General features: G+C 35.4%; 1 protein-coding gene across 10 annotated transcripts in view; it reads left to right on the top strand.

Moving 5' to 3' along the window:
• Positions 1–4,461: 4,461 nt before the first annotated feature.
• The window catches only part of myt1b (myelin transcription factor 1b), a 37,894-nt gene continuing 21,671 nt past the window's right edge, over positions 4,462–20,684 (top strand). For 6 of the 10 annotated variants that reach the window (XM_088607817.1, XM_088607824.1, XM_088607820.1 and 3 more), the window contains exons 1-5: positions 4,462–4,564; positions 14,713–14,813; positions 17,930–17,984; positions 18,547–18,577; positions 20,291–20,353. In XM_088607817.1, the coding sequence (XP_088463943.1) occupies positions 4,540–4,564; positions 14,713–14,813; positions 17,930–17,984; positions 18,547–18,577; positions 20,291–20,353 (275 nt within the window). In that variant the 5' untranslated portion in view covers positions 4,462–4,539. Of the gene's footprint in view, positions 4,565–8,047; positions 8,339–8,514; positions 8,646–14,712; positions 14,814–17,929; positions 17,985–18,546; positions 18,578–20,290; positions 20,354–20,684 lie in introns of those variants that run through there. The other 4 variants (XM_088607826.1, XM_088607819.1, XM_088607822.1 and 1 more) reach the window with 3 other exon arrangements.

Below are 20,684 nucleotides of genomic sequence, written 5' to 3'. Positions count from 1 at the left end.
AAAGCCTGGGCCTTTCTTTCTCACACAAAGCCTATTAAGTATGCTACTCACTCAATGCCCCTGCAGCCTGAAATTGCTGCAAGCTCCACCCAAAAGTGTGGCAGCTTTTGTCATTGTAATCAGGCCTTGTTTGTGGAGTGCTGCCTGTATTTACTGTTGGCTAGGCCTCTTATTTACTCAGCCTGCTGCCACTGCTGCTGCTGTAGGGGGTTGGGCGGGAGAAGGCTGGGTGGTTTCCACTGTTTCTACTAGGCCAGACCATCAGGCAGATAGAGATGGAACGCCTTGTGGCACTTTTGACTTTTTCCTGATTGGTCTACTGAGTTTTACCTTCAAACATATTATATTAAAGGGACTGATGAGCCTGGCATATAGACTTTTTTTTTCTGTGCTGTATAGCTGTCCAAAATACAAATTCTGAAACAGCTACCTGGGGTGAGAATTAGACTGTGTTTTATAAGAACAATATTACAATTATTGTGACTTTTCTACTTGAATCTTTGTGACCTTTTGAATGTTTCCTTTTCTCCATCAATTTTATATTGAAACCAGGGTTTCATTTTTTATTTGCTTTAAATGTCAAGGTTTCCTATATAGATTAGAATATTACCAATGCTTCTAAAACATGAACTACAGTACTTTCAAACATTAATTTACTTATGAGGATAAATTTTAAATGTTTTTTTGTCAAAACGTGTTCTGGAGAGGAAAAAATTAAATGGAATATACACTGCATTGAATGTCATTACAAAATTCATCACATGTTATTGGTTCCAATGTTAATTTATTGCTCTTTTAATGCCTTACAGCGTATTTTAAAATGTGATAATCAATTTGAAGAACTTTATTCTGTATTTTGTTTACCAAAGGAAATACTGGGAAGGAAAAACACTATCTTCTCATTCATTTCTTGCTCAACATAGTTTTGGAAACAAAACGAAATCTTGTTCTGCATAGAATAAACTAAAAAGGTCACATTTGTAAACTTGTTTTCTTGGGTGTTCCAAGCCAAATTCTGTTCTCGACAAACTGCAGCATCTGAGATTCGAAATGAATTGTGCAGTTCTCTCCCATTGTGATCTATTGATGTCACTACAAGAAAGCAATAAAGTCGTCATGTGTTTGTCAAGTTTTTACAAAGATCAGGAGCAAAGCTGTGTGAAAAACGTAACAGCAGTCCATCTGTGAGATGCAGATCACACAGAAAGACTGATTTGTAAACAAGAGAGGAGGCTGTGCATGGGAAACAATCGACACAACTTCAGCTTTCTTTATCTTTGCTGACATCTACCAAGCAATTGATATTACAGATAATTCCACAGAATACATTACATAAATATTAGTTTCTTTTAATAAAAATACAAAAATGCACAAAAAAGTTGCTCTAATTTTAAAACATATATCATATTTTACAGCCACAAAGTATAAAAAGATCCTAATTACCTTTTCTTCATTATTAAGTTTGAAGGTTGAGATTTTTCCATTTCAGTTAAATGCAATTAATAATGAGACAAACACAAGCACCCAATTGTGCAATTTAAAATTTTAGTTAGATTATATTATATGAAAAACTTTTTTCCTTTCAAGTTAAAGGAAAATGGTTATGTGTACTTTATTATTGGTATTGTCATTACTATAAATGTTTACTGAACTTAAGTGCAAAATGGAGCATTGTACTGTAACAGCCTCTTGAAATCTTTGATATGGAATTAATTTTTTTTAAGTTTCTATTTTTATGTGCTCACTTTGTGCATGTGCTTGAAGCACATTTTCTTAACGTTTGTGACAGCTGTACTGAAAGTTCCATAGACACAAAGTGCGTTACTCCTGGTCTGAACTTTGAAGCATACAGTATTATGAAAGAAAGTGAAAACCCTCACTCTGGGGCTTAAAGTTAATGGGTTAATGAGTGTTCAGTACTCACAAATAATATAAGGGGGTGCATGGCTTTTTTAGATAAAACTATCCAGAGGCATTAGCAGGCCAGAACTCTTTTAAAGTGAGAGCCATTCATTGTAAATGCACAGAGCAAGCAAATTTAATAAGCAGTGAATCCATTACACGTTCTTCTTTTTTTTTTGCCATAGCAACAGGAATGAGGGGCATTCAGACACCAGTGCTAAGGCATCATTATCTACCAGGCCATCTGTTGTAGTGGAGCACAATTCCAACTCATTTAAATAGAGCAAGGTCTACCATTAACTTAGGACATATGCTATTGGAAAACATGTATTTGCAGAAAGATTACAGCAATATGACAAAAGAGAGCAGAGTTGCAGATACAGTATTGCAATTTCTCATTTTTTAAAGTGCATTGGAAATACATCGCTGTCGTGATCTCTTAACTGAATGTTATATTGCACATCAAGAGCCCGAATTAGTGTCATCTCCCACATTCATGCCAATGGTAGATGAGACTTTTGAGGAAGGCAGGTCAATTTTCTTTAATGGATTTGCAAAGTGATGGTGTGCAATGTAAATCAAATGGAATGCTAAATATTTGATAGACTATGGTTTGAAAAGCATTGTAAGGCTTTAACTTTGGCAGCCTTTAGTATGGCTAATAGATATAGTATGGTATAGAACCAACCACACTTTTCAAACTTTGTTTTATAACAACAACACCCTCTATTACTGATGTTATTGTTATCAACATACTAGTAGCAAGGTTATTTTGTGTTGTAAAAATATTTTCCAAAAGACTGTAGGCTTATATTACATTATTGTTATTATTTTAACCCAATAATATCATTCTGGATGCTACTTACTTTCTTTCATAACATCTCTGTCAAAATAGACCCTTATTAAAACATACAATTATTTCCTGTCTATTTTTAGTTGCTTTTCAATTTTTTTATTTTTGGTCCATAAGCTCAGCATGCTGAAGAGACACTTCAGCTTCGGCGTTCATTTAACTTCAGCGGTAAAAGGGATCTGAGAATAACTAGTCCTTATGGAACTAGAACAGAGGTATGCAGTTTGTGTGTCTCTGTCAGTCTCTCTCTCTATGGACTGAGCTAAGGTTGCTGTGTGATAAATACAGAATGTGTGCAATAGGCTTGTAGCAGATATTACTTTTACTGGTTCACACTCTGAGGAAAGAACAATTCACAGATCAATTGTTCAATCACATTTGACATAAGTGAGAAAGTCACATTGACTTTATCCTATCAGCAACACTTGTAAACCCTACAGTCAACAAGGACAAAAAACGGAACACGTGGCTACATCATTAGGCATTTGATAAGCATAGTAAGTTTCTTACAAATGTACCCATGTCACAGATAAGGAATGTGGGGAGCAGATACTGTAGGTATAAGAAGTAATCCCTGACATAAAAGAGTATAAGTGATATCTAATGTAAGAGATAAGATCATTCTTTCCAAAACTGACATTTGTTTACCTCAAACATGACTTGCCAGAACAGGTACTACTGGACTGAGCCAAACGCTCCTGCCCCTTTGTAGAACTTTCTTTGTTGTGTGTGTTTTTACTTCTTTGTCTGGTCAGTTTGTGAACACAAAAATCAGAACATACACCAGAAACAATCCTATCAAGCTATACAGCTGGCACAAAATAGGTTCAACTGATCTAAGGAGTTCATCAAACTTCACCTGAGTCACTGTGCTCATTTTTGCAGAAGTTTTTCAAGAAGAAAACAGTGAGCCCTAATGAACTATCACTTAATGTGATTGCACTATCACCTATTCCCTGTTTGTGTTTGTAAATACTGAAAACATGAAACATGTCTATAAGGCTACACCAAAGTGGTCTGCATATTTTCTTGTCTTTAGTTCTTTTAAAGCTATGTTTTTCTTACTCTTTTAATATCTTTATTTAGATAATTATTGGATTTTAATTCCTTAGTTCATTCCCTGTTCTGGGTAAAGTCGCAATCATTAAATCTATATTCTTAAAGTCAGTATTCATAAATACTTGACTGTACTGGACTGTTATTGAAATAATAGCCAAAATCAGAGTTTACCAAGTAAGAAAGTGGCTGAAAGGATAAGGATATTGGTTCTAGTGTTACTTGAACAATCAAAGCTATTTTTTTTTCAGATTTGCTTCATCTGTTTAATATTTTTACCTCTAAAAAACTGAGATTTTAGTTGAAAAGCAGAAGGTCGTTTCATCTTCTCATCTATATAAAGAGCACTGCTTGCTTAAAATAATTTGCCACTGGATGATATATTAAAATATGCAGGGTACTGCAACTAAAAAAAAAAGTTTCCCGGACTTAAGTTTGTGAAAGAACACCGAGTTTGCTCCCATGCTTTACAAGTTAGGGACACAGCCCCTGCCTTTTGTGTTCATATTCAATAGCCATTGTTGCAGAACGCAGAAACTGCAAGGTTCTGATTGGCCGTCGAGCTGGATACATTGAAATGTAATTACCTGCCCGGCTGCCTCTGATTGGGTTGGCCTCAAGCAGCCGCTGGCCCCCTGGCTGATAAGTTGTATCCTCTTGGCACAACTTTTTTTCTGGAATGAAGTAACTTCTCAGCTGTTGGTGGTGGTGCACGAAAACTAGCAAGAATGAAGTTGTGTGGAACTTTTCTCGGTTCGTAATCAAACAAACTTTTCATTACTTCTCTTTTCAGTGCTTTTCTGGCTGTGCCAAGTTTGATGAAAAACGAGGCCTTTTGGGGGGCTCGGGAGCTAAAAGGGACAATCGAGAGCCTTGTCCAGAAAAAAAAGTCACTTGTTCGCAGAGATGTTTTTTGTCTGTTAGACCATGAGCGAAGTTTATAGGTAAACTGGTAGTTTATAGGTAATGCCAATAAACTACCAGTTTTAATGATTGACACGCTTTGCTAGCAATTGTATTTTAATACTTGTAATGCCAGTATTTTGTAGTGTTCAAAATATAATTTAAATGTTTGTTGCGCGATATTGCGTTATTTAGGTGATGGGTGAATTAAAGCACACGTATTATTTAATGTCGTTAAGAAATGATAGGGCGAAATGATCGTGTGAAAATGGTTTTGTTTTATTAACTCTCTAATGCTCAGATATGAATATTTTCACTTTTTAGACCTTCGGTGACAGGAACTCTGATTAGTATATTTAATTTAACTAGGACTGTTCTTTTCTTTACCGTATTTGTGCTGTATTTTTATGCTCAACGCGAAAAAATACTGTACATCCTTTACTGCTTTTGATTTGGGGGGTGAATTTACGTTTAAAAAAGTTTTAAAAATTATTTAAACTTACTTTTTCTATTGTAAGTCTCATTCCGAAGAAATAATCTTTGCACCAGTAGTAGTAGTATTTTTACGATCATAGGCGATTTTTGTAGCTGTTGTTTGAAGTTCTAAGACTGAGCTGTTTAAAGTATGTAGATTCTTTTTTTTTTAAAGAATTATTCTTCGCAGACATTTACAAACAAAGGAAAGTTTGTTCCTGTGGGGATTTGCGGTCTGCCCGGGACAAGAACTGTTAGGACAATGTTAGCCCGGAGGCTTGTTAAGTTTTTTGTCTGTCAGTTTCTTCCATCTGTCAGGGGCCTTCGCTGGGCTGGGCGTCCCCCCTTTTCTGCACTTCAGCTGCTACCGTATACAATATTTATGCTGACCAGAGACCGTCACAATATAGCTACATCGCTAATTGTAGTCTGGAGCTGTAGGGTTGCCCATATGCATCTGCGCTTTTAAGAACTGACTTAAAAAAAAGTTTCATCCCAGCTGGTAACCGAAGAAGCTGAGACTCATTAAATATACAGAAACTTTTGATTCGTTCATTCAACTGTTGCTCTTTGGATATTTCTATTTTTACATAAACGAGTCACTTATAATAAATCTGCACCCGTGATGAAAACAAAATAAAAGTGCCTTTGTTGTTATTATTTGTGAAAGTATTAGTTAAAGTAATTGCTTTGTTTCTAACTTTGTTGAATAACAGTTTAACAACGCAGAGAAGAAAAGAGCTTAAATAACTGAATTTTTTATGCTCACCTCTTATGGCTTAATAGTTACATTTCACTGTTACTGCTACGTTTTATTTTTTTTTAAATTGTACTTACATTTCTTGAACAATAATAACGGTGTATTTAGAGGAAATGGTCGCAGCCTCGTTTTATATATTAATAACCCGAAGAAGAAAAAGGGGTAAATCCGCAAAAATAAAAATAAAAACTTTAAAAAAACACACCCCGGAAACAGCTGAAAGCCTAAGTAAAGTGAAGTTTTTTTTTTCGAGACCACCTTGAACAACCGCCGTGTATTGTTTTCATGGTTAAAGTCACACTTAAGGGAAATAACACTTAAAAATAATCCGGGATGTGCTTCAATCAACCGAGAACGCACTCAAGGGAGATTCACTGAAAAGTCTACATTGAAGTTACTGCGGTTTCATTTTGTCTTTATCTCGAATGCCCGTTCGTTATCAGCGTGTTGTCAGTGCAGCCGGTTCATTAAATCGCTGTCCATGGTGCTGAAACCAGGAACATGTAAGAGGGGAGGAGCTATCTCAGGTCCTGAAGCTGTACTTGGCCCAACTACTGAGCTTTTTTTTTTGTTCGTTTGCAGACCTATAACCAAACTTTGCGCCGATTTTATTCGCATACGATATTTACCGTCCTCTTCTTAGTATTGCATATATCGTCACTCTTAGACTCCCGAACAATTTTGGGTAGCTGGTGCTACAATGCATTTGTCTTGCCCTTTGTTTACTCCACAGTGGCTCATGTTTGGAAAAAGATAGTATTAAGCTCCGTGCAGCACTGCAGCTGAAATCAGGCTGATGTGTTGTGGACACTAGTGATTGATTTCAGCTTGAATGCATAACAATGGGAGTGCAAAAAAATTATGCCTGCTGCAAAGAGATAAGAATTTAATAGAATTTCTGAAAGGCGAAGGTTAGCTTTTGAATATTCCCTGCATGCACAGTGTGGAAGAACGAGATAAAGGATGGCATTTGAGGAGAATACTCTCAAATGGGTTGTAATGAATGGTTGTCATTTTCACTAATGGTTACCAAACAACAAAAGAAACGATGCTGTGTGCAACATTTGAGAATAATTCAAAGTTTTATTTTTTAAGGCAAAGCACAATGTGTAACAATTGTTTAAGATTTCTTTTACAAAAGTTATTATTGAGAGTCCCGATAGGCTTTATGGTTGGTCCTGCTTGTTTTTACAAGTTCTTTTCAAATTACAATGGTCATTCTGTTCCCGAAATTATTAGCAGCATTATTTTTGGATACAAACTGATGACGGAAGCATTCTTTTCTGGTCATTTGCGCATAAATTCCTTGAGCTGCCGTACTATCACAACGTGTTTTGGTGTAAAGAATTAGGAACAAAGAATTGGAAATTAATCTGGAATTCTGAACGCATGATTCTGTTTCATTGAAGCATGAAATGAAAATTATGAGCATCCCACATGAGTTTCTCGAAAGAACTTTTTGACAGTTGATGAAGTTAAACGTAAAGGAACTTAGCACAGAGAATTAACATTGAGCTCACATATATTTTTACAAGAAAAAGCCTGCCTGCACACACCCACACATACACTTTAAAAAAACACACGCTTCCATTTGTTTGTGGTAGGACAGAAAGTGACAAAAAATAAATAATACGAAAAACTGTATTAAAATGCGACGGGTAAAGGTAATACTTTTTTTTTTTTGCTTGATGTGGTTCGTATTCAGTTGAAACCAGAAAAATAATGCAATCTACTTGAGATGTATATATGCTAACCCAGGGCATACATCAATTCCCTTGTCGGTAAAGTGTTCATTGTAAGAATTATTGGACTGTACCATGTGAAAGGGTTTCTAGAGGGAGGGCTCGAATGACAGTTGTGACATATGCAACCTTTCGTGGCAGTAGATAGCGGATATTAAATATTAATCAGCTGGCGTGAATTAAATGCCTTCTGCTTCTCTCTGTTCGGAAAGACAGAAGAAAACCGAAACGTAGCGATGTTTTTTTTTTAATGTTTTGTAAGTGTACATTTATTTTGGTACTTCCCCAATAAAATATGCCATAGTGCGAAATTCATCCCCCGGTATACAGGCATAAAGAAGAAAACCAATGGGTTTCTGGGTATGATATTTAAATACAGGGAAGAGCTTACTGACTTCTATCATGTTACTGTGTTATGGCTAATGGGTTACGGTGATATTTTCACGAAGACGTGCAAGGTGCCACCCTGCAGAAAGGGGCGAAAGTGGTATTTATATATATTCATCAGTGTACACATGCCCACTGAATCAAAGTGGGGCTACACAAGCGCCCTGCCCACCCCTTGATGTAAATTTTACTACAGCTTTCCGTGATGTCATGGCAAACGAGGGGTGGAGGGGGGGGCGGACAATGGTTCATGAGGGAAAGGTAAGTCAATATTACGTTCTCTCGCTGACAAAGGCAAATGAAGCCATGTTTTTGCCTACGAATAAATAATATGTAATGCTCCCCTTAAGAGATCTGCACCTTTAACCGAGGATTCTCTGCTGTCGTTACGTTCTCCCTTTTCCAACCAAATCTGGATATCACTGGATATTTTTAAGGTTTTCTGAAGCAGCCCCGGGATATTAAGGACAAACTGCTTGACTCTGAATTAAATTGACTAAATAATAAAGAAGAGGAACCCTCGTTTTCCGAGTAGGAGAAAGCTTTAATGGAAAATCTTTCTCTTCAGGTATTTACAATATTCATATCTATTTTTGCGTTTTGTAATTGGATGATAATTGTAAAGGTTGATAATGTGGAGAGCTGCGTTTTATTTTTGTGTCTAGTTTGGCATTTAACGAACTAAAGTACACATATTATTTTAGATTCAAACTGCGGTTCGGTGATAAGCTTATTTGCAAATCTGTTTGAATTCTTCGGTCTTGCCAAACATCCGATGTTCTGCTTTCAGTTGCTTTAATGGACGCCTCGCTCTTAATCTCTTAAAGAGGTAGATGGATGTTGTTCTGTTAAATATTTTAAAAGGCGACGGTCGTGTCCGTAAGTTTTTTTTTTCTAGTTGTTTGAGGATATATTTTTCTTTCTGTTAGGAGAGGTGGGAGGGTTTCAGTGCTGACACAATAATTAAAATAGCTGCTCTTTGCAAAAACTGATAGTGTTGATTTGACTTCTGTTTGTACTCTCGAAAATTTCCCTGCTCTGAATTCCAGAAAACGAATTTATCTTTTACCATACAGGTCCATAATTGTATGACCCTCTCACAAAATGTGCGCTTTACCGACTTTAATTACTCTAAGACATTTTTTTGTCATATATGGAAGGCTTTCCAACAATGCATTGTTATTTTCCCACTGCCTATAGTATATTACTATAATGATATACTGTAGGATGAATGAGTTTTTTGTGTTTTGCTGTACAACGGGGTCTACTGTTTAGTTATTTTTAGTTTTAGATATTTAATTTAGTTAATCTGTATAAAACATCTCGACCCAAAAGATAGAACATTATGCAATTACAGGTAACTATCAGTTTTCAAGATGAATAATATAGCTATTGTTATTATAAGTACACGTCTCGACATTGAGCTCAGACGCTTATGTTAGTTTTGGAAATTCATTGCTCTCTACCCATATTAGTTGCTCCGGGTATAAAACTTCAAATATATCCTGAACTTTAATGAAGTTTTTATTGCACGAAGTATGTCTAAGACTTTTTTTTCTTTCATCGTTCGAAAAATCCATATAAATTGCGTCTTCAATTTCTCCTGTTAATAAATAATTTAAATGATATGTCTTTTAGTAGTTTCTCTCTTGTAGCCTCATCTGCTGCCGTTATCACTTCCTTCCATATGGTCTCTTTAATTAAGGGCAAACAATGGCCGTAATACAGGAATCGCAGTCTATACATGGGAAAGGGGAGGGGCGGAGGGGCAACTGATTTTCTGCATCGGAAAACAGGATGGAGATGCTCTCCTCAAATGTCAGCCACTCCTAGCTTGGTGCGCACTGAGAAGTCATCAGCGTTTCATGCCGCTCTGAGTTTAGTACCACTTGCGATGTATCCCCCTCCCCATCCCCCCATTGTACAGCCAGTTTTGCGACACTGAAGGCGAATCTCGTGTAGGTCTGTATCACAGCCAATGGAAGTTTGCTATTTTCTTATGGACCTCCTATGTGTCAAAATGGGGCGGAATTCACAAGCTTTATTCCTGGGCTATAAGTTTCATGTGATCCATCCGTTTCTCTCTCAAAAAATGTGCAATAGCCCTTTAGAGCAAAAAAAAAGAGCTGTGAACACTGAAATGTGATGTATGCTTTGTGCGTTAATTTCTTCTTTTCTTAATTATCTCATTTTTAGAAAGTGTTAATCGTTCTACAAAACCATACTTCCCAACATAGCTTAAAAGCATCTGGGCTGAGATTCTGTTGTCCAGATCACATTTTGATTTTTCTTACTTTAGGTATGTTCTCACTCGATTTTCTGTTTTCTCGTGGTTTAAGCTATAAAACCGTATTTATATAATGAACCTAAATATTATGCTAATTGTTAAATTTATTCCAGTGCATGAATGGTATTTGTGTGTTTTGCTGCCAATAAGTATAAGTAATACAAGTTGTTAAAAATGAGTAAAGACGTCTAATGTTTAACTTGCCTGTATCTCGGAGAATGTTGTTGGAAGCTGAGCATTTCTCTTTGTAAATTGCAAGTCAAGGTTTGGCTAAGTTTGAAAAATCAAACCATTGAATACATACCGATAAGATAAAGCATGGCACAGGCCTAGTGCTGTCGTACAAGAAAGAGTATAGGCCTACGGTAAATTAATTTGTGCTAAATATAGGAAACTAGGACGATGTAAAATGTTTCTTTTGTTGTACTCACCAAAGAGCTTCTCGGTGTTGTCCAAAAAGGTTCATAAACTAGTGGACAAATTCACTCTCCTTCGTCTAAATCCGTTCATTGTATTATTTATTAATTCATTATTGATATTTCCGGATTGTGTGTGCAAAATTGATTATTATGGAGAAAAGCGATTAGCTATTGTTATGCGGAGCTATTCTGTTCTGACATTTGCTGTGATGTGGTTTGCCTTCGGCTACGTGTTTCCTGCATTCGAAATTACTTTTGAGCGTGAATAGCTTTTAAAATTATTCCAATAAAGTTTCAGATGGGGAAGAAAATTCCTACGCAACGTAGACTAAAGAAATTCTTAATCAGACCTTCTTTTGAAGAAAAATAAAATTTACCATTCGCAAGGATCCCCTACGATGAAACTGAATATTAATTATTCCTCGTGAAAGACAGGACAAAGAAACAGACTGAGTGTATCTGACACAATATTTGCCTGTTAAACATTCATACAGTTAATAAAATAACAACATAACTGAGCTCTTCGAAGAGCTAGTGGTTTGATGGTTATCTTATATTACAAATTTACATGAACATTTCTAATTAGTTTTTTTTTATTTTATCATTTTGCCTACGCACGTTTCCTATTATGTGGACAGCACGTTCGTAAAAGTGCTGATTAAAAAGCTCTTATTGCCCCTGGTGACAGTACCAGGTGTCATAGGAACGCAGAAGTGGAAAACGCGATAAGCGTTTCCAGTGAAACAGCTGGGTCAAACTGTGCGTCCTTTTATTCAATGCATATAATCAAAACTCGAGCGATTGAAACGCGAGTCAGGGTCACCCAAGTCATCAATAAAAAATGTCACCAGCGATGTACTAAGGCAAGAAGCCTTGAAACGGAATGTTTTTAACGGGATGGATGGGTAGGCTTTAAAACAACCTCTATTATCAAAGATGTTACATAATGTGCAATTAATTTTCACAACCCACCTCGTACAAAATCCATTCTGACAAAAATGCACAGTCGACCTCAAATCCCGCTTAAAAAGGTTCAATGTAAAACTAAGCTTAAGCTGGGAGGAGGGAAACTATCCATTCAAATAAACTATATGGAATGCTTTATAGAAGTAGTTACTCCTTAAGATATAAAAGACTTTCTTTTATACTAGTAGCATGCAAACTACCCATAACTGCATTTAAAAACATTCAATTCTTTACAATCCTTGTTCAGTGAGAGTTCAATGTCTGAAAGCTTGGCTGAAAACCTTAATTTCACAAAGTATCCCTCTTTCTTAAAAATCAATTGCAGAAACCTGACAGTTCTTGGACTCAAACAACTACAACAACAACAAAAAACTTTATGTCAAATGATTACATATGTAAGTGCCATTGCCTCTTAATCCTAACATTTAACAATTAGATATATTTTCGAAACAGGTTTACTGTGAAAACATGGTACTGTACATACATGTAAACCTGTAAAAATAGATGATCAGAGTTCAAATATTTCAAAAGTCAGGTACATTGCTATATGTTTTGTGCAGGGAAGTCTATTTATCTTTTTGGCTTTTCAGAACTGTGTCAGTAATTTAGATTCAGACATTTAAGCAAAACAAATTACATCACAACTCGAATAACGGGATTTACATATATCCTCTCTTTTAAGTTTGTTAATATAAGATTTGGGTAATTAAACTGTTTTAGAGAAATAGAATATGTTAGAATATGATAAATGTGCCACTTTCGAGAAGCTTTCCTGACATATGTTCTGTAGAACAAAACTCTGTGTACAGAACTCACAGGCAAGCCAACTGTAAGATGAAACTGACTTAAAATACAATATGTACTTCTTTAAATACATGTACAATACACAAACAATACAAGTATATTATATTTTTATCTTAAAAATCTTAACTTGAAGTTGTATTTTGGTTTTTTTTTTTCATTGTTTTTTTCTTTTCCTGTTTTTATGGTGCTGGCATTCTTTTGTCTCTAATCACACAATGTTGCTTTTAAATCCTGTCTAAGTAGAACTCTAGCATGCATCTGGATGGCTTTTGGATTATTGTAAACCTACACTTTGCAGTTTAATCTGAACTATGGATTTAATTCCCCCATTGCTTAAATCTTACAGTTTTGCATAGTACTTTACAATTGTTCAATTTTGATTGCTTTGAGTGAACTATTATTGTGCAGTTTCAGGTTAATCAAGACCGTGCTTTGTTCTAGCCTGAATTAGAACATGTTTATGGTGTATCATTGGAAAAAATAGGCATCACAGGTTTTGTCAGTCAGTAAATCAAAATAATGTTGAATGTTATTCTGCTTATTATATTGCATTTGTGATCTTCTTATTTACATTTTTTATCCTAAGATAAGAAGCTTGATTAAAATCCCCATATTAATTTAATACAAAGCCCATATTCAGTCTACAAGCACATTCATTGTTAAACAGATTTTCTCCCCAAAGTCATTCTAAATAAAATACTAGAATAGATAGCATGAGAACTAAGTTTATAAATAAGGAGCAAATTAACAATTCATCAAAATATGGAGTTTTTACCATTGTAAAGCTTTTACTGGAAATTAGGACCCTCAGAAAGCTATGCTCAGGCTCTGTTTATCACAAGGCTATTTAGCCAATTTTTTAAACCTCTATTTGCTTTTCTATTTACATGTTTATTTCAGTAACATTTCTCTGGTGATCTGTAGATGCTTTGGAATAAAACCAGTGTTGAAATTTCTCTTGATGTGCCAGAAGCATCTCACGAGGCTCTTGATAAGCAATGATGGGCGAGAGAGCAAGTATGAGATTGTTGATTCTAATTGCAAGCAAACTGCTAAGTGTACTTGTTTAGTTTCAGCATGCTTTCCCATCTGTGTGTGGAGTAGTCACCAGTTGTATTCCGAGAGTTTCCTGTGTTAGTGCTGAGTGTAACAGATGGAGGTGCAGGAGTGCAGCTTTCAGGAAATTAACCAGATTGGTAGGAGTGGGGTGTGGGTGGGTGGGGGATCAACCTACCTGGTGTTTCTCCTGGGAAAGTGAAATTCAGCTACAGTGTTTATTTGTACAAACAAAAGCTTGAGGTAAAATCCATAACAGCATATGTTTGGGAGAATAAAAACGGTTAGGTAAATATTGGCCAAGTACATTCGTCATTTCATTCTTGTTTTCCTTCTGTGATTTGCTACACTGGGTTTAAAATTAAAAATTAGAAAATAATCTTAGCGTTCATTAATTCTGAATGCATTAATACATGATTCTAGCTTTTCTCTAAAAGCTTCAGTGATATTTATTTGCTTTTCAGCGTCCACAGGGCAAAGGTTTTAGGCTTCTGATTTTACAAAAAAAATAATTATTGTTGCTGTGTTCTGCAGGTATGGCACACAATACTTTATATGTTTAATATTCATGTGCTTTTCTGACTGCACACTATACTTTACACACTGAAGGAATTGTGTAAAACAAATTGTCTTTTAACAAATGGTTATAGAGTTAAAAATCTATTGGGGTTATAACTGAAATCCCAGGGTGGATTTGTGAACTTGCTTTGCACCTGTGTTTTTTTTTTTGTAGCAACATGCTGTACTAATATTTATGTACATAACGGTATGTACAATGGTTTCATGCACGAGGCACATGTGCTATCTAAAGGAAAGGGGAAATATACCATTACCCTGATGAAATTGTTTTCATTTGTTCTTGATTAATTATTCACTGACCTCCCTGACCCCTTATCTTACTCTGGGAACTGCAAAAAGCACAATAAAAATGTGAGAAGTTGATTAATTCTAATGGCAGATTGAGGGGAACAGCTGGGATTCTGCACCACTGCATTTGCACACATTAGTTAATGGCAGTGATTTGAGCTTATTTGTGTGTGGTCAGCTCTTATGGTTTTCACCGTTGTTGTTGAATATTATTTTTCCTTTCTCTGCTCTTTCAGAAAATGAATTTCGAGGCGAGCTGCTGAATCAGAGGTGGACAAGAGGAGAAAGACTCAGCAGTTGTGGAACAACAAAAAGCCTGCACAGCAGACGAATCAAGGCAAGGGGCAATTGCATTCTGGTTTCATTTCTGCTTTTTATGCATTTTCAAGTCAGGGAGTTTATCATAAAGATGGTAACAGACAGCAAAATCACTGCTGGGCAAGGAGTATAAGCATATTGAATTTAAAATTCAGCCCATGCTACTATTTCTTTTAAATAGTTAAAAAAATGTTTGCAGTGCTTTCCAAAATTAAAACTACCCACTACTGAGGAAAAACATTAGATTTGGTTGTTCGTAACATCTGATTCTCTTTCATAGCGTTAACACATACAGTAGGTGAAAGTTTTGTTTCTTCATGCTTTTGGTTCTTCATGCTTTGAATAACTTTGAGGTTTTTCAAATAATTCTGAGGTGCATGATCTCCACGGTCCTGAACAGGAAATAGAACTATGTTTTCTAAGGTTTTTGTAATGTTTCAGGTTTCCCATTGATATTTGCAATACTTTAAAGGAAGTGGTTTTATTGACCTTCTTTCAACAGTAGTGGTGCTTTAAATTATTCACTTGGATTATTAAAAACTCGGCTTCGTTTGCTTCCATGCAGCTTCAAGAGGATCTGAATATCTAAAATCGCGATCTTCTCCTTTGAGGGAGTAACCCAAGGAAAATAAATGCATTTCCATTCAGAAAGGGTTTTGTTTTTCTCCGAGAATAAACATTAGTTATTCATAATCTGTTTGCTTTTTCCAGAACCAACTGAAAAAAAGTCCATTTAACCCCCAGCACTTCCACAAAGCAGCATCCCCATTGCACAGAATACAGGGGTCTTGGTTATCTTTTCCTGTTTTGAATATGGTACTGCCTGATGGATCTTTTAATTGGCTTTGGTTGTCCATAGGTAATTTTAAAATGTCAGTCTTTCATTCTTCCACTAAAAGTGTTGCCTAGTGAATCTGGTATGTTATTCTTGGTTTTGCTTGTAAAAGTGAAAAGGAATAATAGGCTCGTTTATGCACATGGTGAAGAGGGTGACCTTCTCTATGAAGTCATTGCCCCCAGCCAGAAATTTACATATAGCTGTCAGAATGCGAGTCTCAAAACCTTCTCGTCTGTAGGAAGCACAAAGAAGGACATTATTAATAATGTACACAGGAGCCTGAGGGATAAAGATCCTCTCAGTTGCTTTCTATCAAAACTGCATCTTTTTTCTCTCTTCTTGTCCTTTCTACTGAAAAATGACGTACATGTTTAATTTAAAAGATTTGATGAAAAGCAAAGGTCAGGTTAAGTCTGCATTTCAATTCTTTGAAAATGAATGAAAAGGTGAATCATCACATATTTTTTTTATTTACAGGCCCTTTAATTAATAATTTGGAGCTACTTTCAATTCATATATATATATAATGATGCACTTTTAGTTGCTTAAGTTATATTTAATTTAAAAAGCCTTAAAACTGAGCCAGCCTACACCATTCCTTGTAATCATGTTTTTTGAAATCTGATCCTTTTTCGTTTTTTTTAGTCATCATTTCATTAAATTGTAAAAATCAGTTTCACCTTCAGATTGATGATTTCACATTCTACTGTGATACATTAGTGAAATATAAAATACATCATTTTTAATGTGAATTAATGTGAACAATCGGTTTTGAAACGTGAATTAAAAATTCCAGGGAAGATGTGTTTGGGTGAACATAATCATGTAAAAAAAAAAACCATTTGGGTAAGTTGTTGCAGAGAGATCGACTTTGAAACTGAGTTCAATTCCCTGTCCTTTTCATTTATTTCATACAACTTTCAATTACAGAAACTATTAAGACACAATGTAGATTGATGCCAAAATGGCCCTGGTACTACGCACAAAGACTACTTGTTGTCCATATTTACATTCATTTAAACTGATCAAAAGTCCTATTTGATTTGAGCACACTGCACCTGTACACAGAATCACTTGGAGCAGAACTGAACACACAGCACTTTTATGTAGCTCTCCTTTTAAAATAATTTATCTGCAGGAAGTAGCAATTGCCAGAGCAGCTCTGCTTAAATCAACTATGTCTCTGCCAACTTCACTCCAGACAGGAACAAAACCTCTAAGTGCATGGCTTGAGATAAACGTGGGGTCCCTAGTAATCAAAACTAATAGCCTTATTGTGTAAAAAGCATCAGATAGCTTAGAGTGTGGTATATTTAAAAGCATAATAAATGGAATTGAGGCATTCGGTGACACCTGCTCTTTTGTGCATAAATGTAGGCCAGAACTATACAGGGACCACATGCTCAAAATTAGGAATTACAGTAATTGTATTTTCTATTTCAACAGAGTAAGGCGGTAGTCATAAAGAGATCACTCAAGACTGAACACACTGTGCCATATGCAATTGTGTTTATTGTTCAGATGCAATAAATTAGGGGTAGGGATGGATTTTTAAAATGCAGAATAAACACTAGGGGGTTACATTTAGATAAATAGAGCCTTTTTTCATTTATTTTTTGTACTGTAATCCTTAGACTGTTTTTTATTCTTTTGCCAAAATGGTTTAACAGCAATACAAGAGCTCTGTGCATATATTAGGGAAAAATAACCTAAACATATGATTTTGTTTCTTTTCTACATATTTGGTCCAATGTAGCTCTCTAAAAATTGAGAAACAAGTCTGTGCCTGTTGTGATAATCCACAGAAAACTGTCTGTTAAAATTGTCTTGCAGACAAGGGCTACTGAAGCAGGTACACATTTTTCCAAGAAAAACATGTATTTGTTTGCTAAGCATACTCCATTTTCAAGGTTTGCTGTTGGGAGAAAGTAACTGAAGTGTCACATTTTTCTTTCACCATTGCAACATGCCAATCATTGTTCTGCATAGAACAAACCAAACTACAAAGTATCATAATATAACAAAGCATGACAACACATGAATGCACACATTATGATATGATATTGCAAAGTGCCATGACTTTCAATTGTGTAATGTTTTCTCTTTCTTTTCCTACACTGAAACTGGCAGTAAAGAAGAAGGGAGAGTGAAAATTAAAAACAAGAAAGCATGAACTAAAACTTTCCAATTTAGTTTCCTACGAGTCAATCTCTGTCTGTGGACTATTTATCTGCACAGCTGCTAGTTTGAACATCAGCCTGAAATCCTTTGTACATTTTGTCCTGTTTTTTTTACAGATGAGTTTAGACAGTGACGACAAGAGAACACGAACACGATCAAAGGGAATTAGAGGTGAGTTAACATACATTATCACAGGAACAGTTTGATTGATGCATTTCCACTCGGGGCATATTTGTTAAAATGTGTTTCATTTTAGTTATTTTTATCTTAAACATCTATGTATCAATACAATCCTTTGTATAGAATGTTGTGCTGAAAATGGATTAGAAAGAACAACAACCTTCAAGTGATCCAAAGCACTCTGTCTTTGAAAAGACTGAGTATGAATTACATTTATTTTCAAAATTTCATTTTCATAAAAGTTTCATTTAATTAAATTTGATTATAAAGGAATTAAATGTGAATATTGTTTTGTATTCAGGTTTTGGAAATATGCTGCAAATAAATATTTCTCTGTTTTGTACGTTTTTAAGAAAAGATAAGGTGATAGAATTAAACATTTAACTGATGGGTAACTTTTTGTGATGTTATTACTATATGTCCTGAATTAAACTGTTTTAGTTAAATTACACATAAAGTAATTACAGTATATCTAGCGGAGTCTATATTATATTATTAAAAGAGTTTCAAATATATACTTATTTCTTGTTTTCTGTCTTTCTCAATCTCTCAGTACCTGTAGAACTTGTAGGACAAGAATTAAGGTGAGAAAATTGTGGATTCTCTTCATAAATATGATTATATGAGTTAGAAGTGGAAAACAAAGCCTTCATATATGTACATGTGTCAGAAAGATTACATCCACCTTTAACATCAGGATGGACATTATATTGGCATAGTCACAGTCCATGCATTTCAATGACTCTTTCACTCCTTTATTCTGTTTTGCTCCATGATATCAACACCTGAGGATTGTAGAGTGTCCTTATGCTGGCTCTGACAATCATAGCTAAAGTAAAAATAAAACCAGGGCACAGCACTAGTGATACCTTTTCTCTGGGTAAGGCAATGGAAAAAAGGGACCAAACAAAGAAATGAGGGGATGGATATAAAGAGTCTGAAAAAGGCCAAGGTATCATTTTGGTGATGAGTGGATTCTCCTTTCAGAAACACATTATCACATATATACACATGGGTATTTATATAATATGCATTTAAAACTCATATTGTGTTTTTAATATGCCTTTGGCTTTAATCTTGTTTTGCACATCCACTTTTTTATAATAAAATCTTTATTACTAATATGTGTTAGATGATTTGATTTGTCTTCTGCTTTTTTAAAATTGGCTCAATGAGGAATTGCTGTTTGTGTGACTCCTGTAGTGTTTTGTTAGCACAAAATGCAGACAGTTAATTTAAGAATGTAAAATGCAAATCTGCTGAGGTTTTATTACCCATTTCTTTATAATATCACATCATCCTTGTTCCCGAACCTGAGAAATAATATGATTCACCAGCATAGGTCACAGGTTTTTTTCGAAGTCAATAAAAAGAGATGATGTTATACTGATCAGTTTCAAAATGCCCATTTACTCAGAGCAGTAGACACAGTTAGTCATCAGGACACAGCCTAGGAAAATTTGCAAATTCACAAGGGCATGCTGAGGACATTTGGAAACTTGAAAAACTAGCACATAAACTAAACTATTTTTTAGTAATATAGCAACGAGTCCTTTTTGCATTTTCACAAACGGTACCATAAAGATACAGTATATTCCCAGTTTGGCATTAATAAAGCTCCCATTGCTGTCATAAACCCATTGTTTCTGACCCAAAAGCCATTTCAGACTAATTCTGTCCATTTGTCACGCCTCGCTCTCCAGCATTGATCAAAATTCATAATACAATCTTACGGGCATTGACGGGAGTGAACACTCTACCTAATTTAGAATGTTAATGTAGCATGTAATAAATAATAATAGCAATAATAATAATCTCAAGGATTGATGAGGATACACATTAGCAATTATAACTACTGTGTGTTTCGCCAAAATGTGCAATAACTTCCCTATTGGCCTTGATCATTTAGTGCAAGTAATGGAAAGAAGAGGGCAGACTATGAAGCTTTGGATTTAATCTCAATAGCACACACAGGCACTTTAAATTCTAAATGTGAAATAACTTGTCAGTGATTAGGAGTGACTGCTGGTCCTGAGTTCCTTAATATTCTATATAACATTGACAATAAAGCACAACACATTTCACCATGTTAGTCAGTTTACTTTTCCATTTGCATTATTTACAGCCCCAACAAAAGACTATGCATTCTCTCGGCAATTCTTCAGCAACGTGCCTGACCTTCCTTGTGGTCTGTGTTCCAGTGTGTATGAATGAGTGTGCTGTACCCTTGCAGTACTTTCTTATTTGAGACGGGGAGACAAACTAATTTGAATTAATTTATTTCTGACTCCATTCAGCTGCCCCACCCCTGGATGCAATGGCTCAGGTCATGTCAGTGGAAAATATGCAAGACACAGAAGGTAGGGTAGTATAACCCCCATTTCTGCAGTACAGACACTACATAGGTTGGACATTACAATACCAGGAAGCTAACGTTTCACATGTCAGCCACAATTATCAGTTTGTTTAAATTAATACTATTGGGGAAAAGTTACATTGGAGTTTATTCCAAAGCAGAGTCATTAAAAGGACAAGCATTGTTTCTAAAATTAAACGAATTGGGATTTTTTTCAAGGTACTTTTTAATCTCACTGTGGAATTTTTTGGTTTATAGATTTGCTACGTTTTTGAGCGAAAGCTTTGTTAATTTCCATCCTCTACTTTCTCAGTTCACTGAAGTGTCCAGTTTGC

This window comes from Lepisosteus platostomus, chromosome 15 (assembly GCF_059453375.1).
Source record: "Lepisosteus platostomus isolate fLepPlt1 chromosome 15, fLepPlt1.hap1, whole genome shotgun sequence".
Lineage (NCBI taxonomy): Eukaryota > Metazoa > Chordata > Actinopteri > Semionotiformes > Lepisosteidae > Lepisosteus > Lepisosteus platostomus.
This window is presented reverse-complemented; position numbering and strand designations above follow the sequence as displayed.